Source organism: Bos mutus, chromosome 5 (genome assembly GCF_027580195.1).
Source record: "Bos mutus isolate GX-2022 chromosome 5, NWIPB_WYAK_1.1, whole genome shotgun sequence".
NCBI classification, from domain to species: Eukaryota; Metazoa; Chordata; class Mammalia; order Artiodactyla; family Bovidae; genus Bos; species Bos mutus.
The window spans coordinates 44856179-44863473 of NC_091621.1; the positions used below are offsets into that span (position 1 = coordinate 44856179).

Sequence of the window (7295 nt, forward strand, 5' to 3'; positions counted from 1 at the left end):
CTCCCAGAAAGCCAGACATCACAGCACAGAAAGCGGGTGCCTCGGTTTATTGGAGAAATGGAGGGGGAACAAGAGGCCAGAGAGTTAGGGGACATGGGAAGGTGCGCTCTTCTCCCTGGGCGAGGCCAGAGGCCAAGACAGCGGAAGGGAGGAGTCCCTCCCCAGGCTGCATCCCCTTCAGGTGCGACTAGAGGAGCGGAGCAGAGAAGAGGCTGATGGAAAGGAGGGCGTGGTGTATTCTCAGAACACGAGAGGGCCAGCTACCGAGGCGCTGCTGTTCTCAGGCAGCAGTGGGGGCGGTGGCACTTCTGGCAGGCCGAGGGGCCTCTCTGGCTCTCCCCGGGGGCCGCCTAGCACCTCCCCAGGCTGCAGGAACCCCCTCCGCAGGTGGTGTTGAGCTGGCCGCAGGGCGCGCACAGGCCGGTGCTCACCGCCAGGTTCCCGCTGCAGGGGGCGCTGCAGACGCTGCCCGTCACCGGCCGGGAGCCCGACACGCAGAGGTCTCCGCAGACGACCCCGCCGCGGGAGCTGCTGACACCTGCGGGGACGAGCGCGGTATCAGGAGGCCTGCTAGTGGCCACCGCATCTGGCCACCTTCACTGGCCTCTCTTATCTGTTCAGCCCTCCCAGGGAGGACACAAAGGTTCAGCTGGTATTCTGAAGGTGTGGATGGAAACAGCGGGCAAATCAGGAGCCCTGGCTTCTGGCCCTGGATCTCCTTTGTGACCTTGGGCAAGTCCCTTCCTTGCTCTCTTCGTGTCCTCACTATACAAGCTGAGGGTTGTACTGTGTGACATCTGAGGTCCCTTCCTGCAGTGATCTTTTTCCAATCCCATTCATGCTGTGAGGTTCTTCCTGTTAGCTAATCTCAGTCTCTCCTACTGTATGACTAACCTACTCCCATTTACTGAGGGAATTATTTGAAACACTCCTCCTGGTATCTCTACACACTCATAGCCAGGACACTCTTATTGCCCAATCTAGAATTTTCCTTTTCATGGCTCAGAATACTTACAGACATTCACAGCTCCAACGCCTTCACACAGCCTGAGTGGGGAAAAGGTAAAAAAGGAAAAGAGAAAACAGGTTAGAATAAGATCCTCAAGTTTCCCCTGGGTGCCAGGATGGGTCAAATGGGCTATTTCTGGCCTATATTTATGCCCTTGTGTTAACTTTTATAAAGTGATGTTCTGGCAGTTGCAGCAATGCCAGGGCACACTATTTAGCAAACAGAGTATATACTGAATTTCAGCCTCACTTGCCCCTCAGTTGGCTGCTTTTGTGCAGTGCACAGCCGGAGCAACAATACCTGGCATACCTGGCTGGGCTCAGCTTTAGTAAGAGGAAGTTTCCTTTGGGGAGTCACATGAGGCCAGGATCAGAGTTTGGCCAGCATCTCCACCCTAGGGCAGGATGACTGCCAAGAAACCTGGCCGGGAGTGGATCTTGCAAGAGCTGAGGATGGAATAATTTGAAGATGTTCTGAACTGGGAAGTAGGGCACCTCGGTTCTAAATCTAGGAAGGCCCTGGGCTCTCTGGGACTCTGGACATTGCAGTGGCACTGGCCCTCATTTCCTCTCTGTATGCTACTGACCATGTTCTAGTCCTTCGAGATACGGGTTTCAAAGACCTCAGAGTCTAGCTTGGGACCAGTTCTTAGGACTGAGACTAGGATGAGGAAAAATCAGAAGTGGGCAGACCTATGCAAGTAGAGTTCATGCGGCAACTGAGGTGATCCTCACCTCTGCTCCTCCCCCTCCAGCAGGCGCCTGTAGGTGGCGATCTCGATGTCCAGGCCCAGCTTGGAGTTCATCACCTCCTGGTACTCCTTGAGCAGGCAGGCCATGTCCTGCTTGGCCTTCTGCAGGGCCTCCTCCAGCCCGGCCAGCTTGCACTTGGCATCATTGAGGGCTGCCTCGCCCTGCTGCTCAGCCTGGGTCACTGCAGCCTCCAGCTTGGAGTTCTAAGGGCCCAGGAGAGAACAAGGTGGGTTATGGCCTCTGGGTCTCTGTGTCCATTTCCTGGATGTGTCCAGTCTCTCCACCCAGATGAGATCACCCCAGAAACAGACCTCTCCCTTTTATCACCTAGGGCTCCCTGAGTGGCCATAACCTAGGACTCAAGTCATCCAGATGGGCTGGAGAGTGAATGGTGAGATACAGCTGGGCGCACACACTGCCTGTGGGACCCTGGGTGGGCCTCAAACACTCCTTACCTGGCACTTGGCATTCTCAACCTCAGCTGTCAGCCTCTGGATCACGCGGTTCAGCTCGTTGATCTCCTCCTTGGTGCGGCGCAGGGTCTCCCCATGCCGGATCACCGTAGCCTTGATCTCCTCACACTGGAGGGAAGCAGAAAGGCTCATGAAGCTCAGCATATGACATTCAACCCACTCAGGACAACATGGATGATTTGCAGGTTGTACAGTGCTCAGCCTGTGTAACCATACACTGCAACTCTGTCCTGCCACTATAACCTGAGAACTGTCTGCCCTTCTGTTATCATCTCTAGGGATCAGAATCCCTGGGGAAAAAAAAAAGGTTTTTCTAATTATATATACCTCAAGTCCCTACCACTGCTGTGTCTAGGAGGCAGGTGTCCTGGACCACCCACCTTGCTGCGGTACCAGCTCTCAGCCTCGGCCCGGCTGCGGCTGGCGATGTCATCATACTGGGCCTTGATCTCAGCGACAATGTTGTCCATGTTCAGGTCCCGGCTGTTGTCCATCTTGACGATGACCGAGGTGTCCGAGATGTTGGCTTGGAGAACACGGATCTCCTGTGGATCGGGAGTCAGGAAAGAGGAAGTATAAGCAAATTATCTGAGCTTTTCCTCACCCGCCAATGGCTGTAATCTCTTTGGTCCATCTGGAGCCAAAGTCTCGTTTGGAGCAGACAATTCCCTGATGAAATTGCATCGCTTTCCATATAGATAAGAAATCCCATTTAGAAATAAGTGCAATTACTTCTCAAATGTTTGCTTTGGGGATTTTTCAGGCCCCTGTAAATCTTGTCCCTGCAGCCAGCATGCTGGGGACACTTCCTTGGGGTCCAGGCCCCTGTGTGGAGACCCATTTCTTGTTCTCATGGACCAGCCACAGGCTTCTGGCTGCCAGAGAAAATCTGAGCTAGAGAAAGTGCGGTCAAGGTGTGTGCCTGGGCTTTGGTTTCTCAAGGCACAGCTGTCCTAGAGGTTGTCACCCTTACTAATTCCGTGCCTCTTACTAATTCTGTCCCATTTTGCTTCTCTTTTCCTCTGCCTAACCCTTCAATCTCAGCCTGTGTTCCCACATCAACCGGCCAGTGGGAGGGCTGGACAGGGGCTCAGGGATGCCCATCAGGACCAAGAACCCTCTCACCTCCTCATACAACCGCCGCAGGAAATCGATCTCCTGGATCAGGGCCTCCGAGTTGGCCTCCAGGTCTGACTTGCGGATGTAGGCGCAGTCCACATCCTGTGTGGGGTTCAAGGGGCTGTGAGATTCAAGGTCACTCTGCGGGCTTGACTGCAGCATTGCAGGACAGAGAGGACAGGGTGGCCAGGGGCTCAGGGAGGGGCTTGGCTCAGGCACTTACCTTCTTTAGAGCCACAAACTCGTTCTCCGCTGTGGCCCGAAGAGCAACTTCTTCTTCATACCTGAGGGGTATGGGGAAAACAGGGCTCCTTCTGAGCAACTCTAAACTTGACCATGAAGCATGCAAGCAAATAAGCCTGATTTCTAGCTCCCCGCCTCCACTCATTTCCCCACCTTCAAAAGAAATGGGGTGGGACCAGGTGCTCCAGGCCTCCTGGGATACATGGGACTATTGAAACACCCACCTTCATATCACCTCTGAGCTCCTCAGTGGGGTGAGGGTGGAAGGGGGGCCGGGGGTAGGATCTAGAAGCTGTGTGTGTGCGAGTGTGTGTGTGCACGTGTGCGTGTGTGTGTGGCTGGGGCTGGCAGGTGCCTTCTTTTCTCACCCAGGCCTGCATTTCCCTTTCCTCTGACTCCTCCCTTTGCCCCTGGCTTTGCTACAGGTGGTAGGATCTCCCCTCTGTCATCTTCCTCCTGGCTCAGCCAAGAGATGTGGAGCCTGCTGCTTCCTCCTGCTCTGTGGGCAGGCCTGCTCAGAGCTAGAGGCAGGGAGCATGGTGGCCTGGCAGTGCATGGCTAAGAGTATAACTGAAGGATGGTGGCCAGCTCTGGAAACAAGGTTCCTTTAGAGTACCCAGTGTGTGCCTTCGTATTCTGTGTCACTCTTTGTCATCGGAGGTCTCTGTCTGTGACTCTGCCATCTCTGCCTACCAGGGGACTGTAAGCCCCACAGAAACACGAGCTGGCTCTATCATTTGCCCCTGGATTGCTATCACCCTGTCCAGATCTGCCTGGTGCCTGATAGGTGCTCAAAAAGTGTTAGCTGAGTGAAGGGGTGAACTTCAAAAGAAGGTCCAGGACTTTGAAAGCTAGACTCAAAAGGATCAGCAATGTTAGTTTTTCTGGGGTCCTAAGAGAAGATCTATGGGTAGAAGAAAGGGAGAGAACATCATTTCCCTGACCTGCTGGTAGGAAGTCAGGCTGAGCTCCGTCTCCAGGGGGCCAGGACCCACCCATGGAACCCATGTACCTCGAGGAGGGGCAGAGAGCACAGGCTCTTCCTGATCATCAGGCAGAGACCCAGCCACAAGTCTGGATGCTCCCCTGTGCTGGGAGCCACCTTCAAGCCCTTCCCGGAGCCGGTGCCTTCCCACACTCACTTCTTCTTGTAGCCCTCCAGCACCTCCTGCACGTGGTTGAGCTCCGAGGACAGCCTTCCGCTGTCAGCCTCCACGCACTCGGCCTCCCGCCTCAGTGTCTCGATGTAGCCCTCGAACAGGGGCTCGAGGTTGCTCTCGCAGCACTGGCGGTTCTGATAGAACTGCAGCTTGGTCTCCAGTAGTTTGTTCTGCTGCTCCAGGAAGCGCACCTGCCGCACAGAGGCAGAGCCTGAGAACCTCTTCTTGTAGGACCAGAGGGCAAGAGTGGGGAGGGTCCCAGCACCAAGACCCAGGATCCCCAGCTCTCTGACTCAGAGTCCTCAGAAGCATTATGTCCCCTCTCTTTAAACCATGTTAGGGCCTCAGTGGCTCTCCTGGAAGTCCTTCCTTGGAGCTAATGTCAGTCTCTTCTAAGGCAGTGTACCTACTGTCATGGAAAACACTAAAGCCATGCAGAGTCCAGACCCTGCTGCTCTTGTTAATAATGTGTCCTTGGGCCCAGCACTTAACCCTGTCCTGACTGCTTGCCTTGCTAAGAGTTTAATGAGCCCTGTTGCAGAAAAGCACCCGAATGCAGAATGTCTACTATTCCAAGACAGGTGTGACTGTCAGTGTGCAAATGAACAGGTCAACCTTTTTAGAAAGACCAACTGTAAAAGTTAACAAGTAAAGTATGTGCCAATAATCAAAATCCTACGACAACAATGCAATTAGGATAATAGTCACCTGGACTATTAGTGCAGGGATGTGGTGTGTGCCAACTCCCTTGTTTTACAGATGAGGAAGTTTTATAGGATTGAGAGGTTCCCTAACTGCCTGAGATCTCATAGTGGCAGAAGAATTCCAACTTTGATCTTCTGCCCTGTGGGGTGGGGGTGGGGTGGGGGGAGCGGGCTTCTCTTACTACAATAATTGCTGACAATTGTGCCCAAGAGAAATTTCACATCCACTTTTCTTCCATGAGGTTGGCCCACCACCCCATTCAGGTCCTTTTGTGTAATAACTTTGCCACATCCCTGGTAAGTCCTTTCTTGTGCTACTCTTGGTCTCTCATGCTCTTAAGAGCTCCACATCCTTTTGGCCCTTCCTGGTGGGTATCTCTGTAGCATGAATTCTCACAAGTTTGGCTCTGGATAACCTTCCCTGGCCCCAGAACTTTTTCTTCAATGAAGCCTTCTCCCCTGGCCCCTCAAACCACTGCCTCATGGCAGTTGCCTGGATTCAGTGGAGGAGACTTGAGCTGGACACTGACATCTGCAGATGGTTTCAACCAGACCACATACTACCTTCCTCTCCACAAGGCCAAGGAGAGTGGTGACCGAGTCTGTTGCTCACCCCTGGATCCCATGCACAGAGGCATGGACAGGCCATTCTGGGCCCTGCTCAGTGGCCAAGTAACCATTGTTATATAAAGGGCTCTGTGTGAACCAGGAGATTCCTTCTGGGCAGCCTTCCAGTATTGCAGTCACCAGCCCTGCTTGGACATGGAGAGTACCTCCTTACCAAGTAAGCAGCTGCTGGTCCTCAAATGCATTGAACACCCACACAGCGGCCCTTTGCTCACAGGATGTTATCTCTCAGCACTAGAGTTTCTGCCCCTAGTTCTGTTTCTGTGTTTTCAGTTTGTCTCCCCCATTAGACTAGGCAGCTTCTGAACCTATTCTTGTCTTTCTGTCTGTGTTCAAGAGGTATGACTTCCTCTCCTTTTGGCCTGAGGGCTTCTGTGGGCATGTCTCTGACTCCTTCCTCAGTGCCCAGCTGGGGTCCTGAGCATGGGTGGGATTCAGGAAAGGCATGATCAAGGAGACTCACCTTGTCGATGAAGGCAGCGAACCTGCTGTTGAGACACTTGATCTGCTCCTTCTCCTCTTGCTTCACGCACTGCGCGTTGGGGTCGATCTCCAGGTTGAGGGGTGTGAGGAGGCTCTCATTGACTGACACGGTGGTGATGCAGGGAGGGCTGAGGCCGCCCACGCCACCGGAGCGGTACCCGAAGCTGCAGCCGAAGGAGCCAGCACGGAAGCCCCCGCAGATGCTGCGGCTACCGAAGCCCCCGGTGAGGCCGCGGTAGCAGGAGATGCCGCGGTAGGGGGCGGCCGTGATGCAGCAGCGGCCGGGCCGGGGTCCGCAGGCAGAGACGCAGCTGAAGGCGCGACTGCCGAATCCAGAGCCCACAGTGCTGAAGCCACAGGTCATGTTGGAGACAGGGAGGTGTCTGAACAGTGGAGAAGCTGGCAGAGGACTGAGCCAAAGGCCTGTGCTCCCTGAGCTGTGGCAGGCCCTTTTATGCACCAGGGCAGCTGGCAGTAAAAGGGGCAGCAAAGAGAAAATAGCTGCATTTTATTGGCTTGGCATCACCCTGGCCTCTTAAGAGCCAACTGTTTGCCTATTCAGTAGAGCTGTGTCAACAATCTCGGCCTCAGGCCTGTTTCATCTTCAAAGCCATTTATGAGCTTCCTCATGGCCTCTCCCCGTCCCATTGCTACTGGAAGTGGAGACCTCCTACAAGTATCTAGCTGGACTCCATGCTCTGAGTGTAGGCAACAGTTGCAGTGAC

At 54.2% G+C, this 7295-nt stretch overlaps 1 protein-coding gene across 1 annotated transcript; it reads right to left on the minus strand.

Annotated features, from left to right (window-relative positions):
• Positions 1 to 350: 350 nt before the first annotated feature.
• Positions 351 to 6934, minus strand: LOC102266402 (keratin, type II cuticular Hb3). The gene is made up of 9 exons (XM_005906988.3): positions 6551 to 6934; positions 4739 to 4947; positions 3577 to 3637; positions 3360 to 3455; positions 2615 to 2779; positions 2217 to 2342; positions 1744 to 1964; positions 1016 to 1047; positions 351 to 538 (listed from the first exon to the last, which is right to left on the minus strand). Exons 1-9 carry the CDS (start codon positions 6932 to 6934, stop codon positions 351 to 353), a joined length of 1482 nt encoding a protein of 493 aa, XP_005907050.2.
• Between the last annotated feature and the right edge of the window lie 361 nt (positions 6935 to 7295).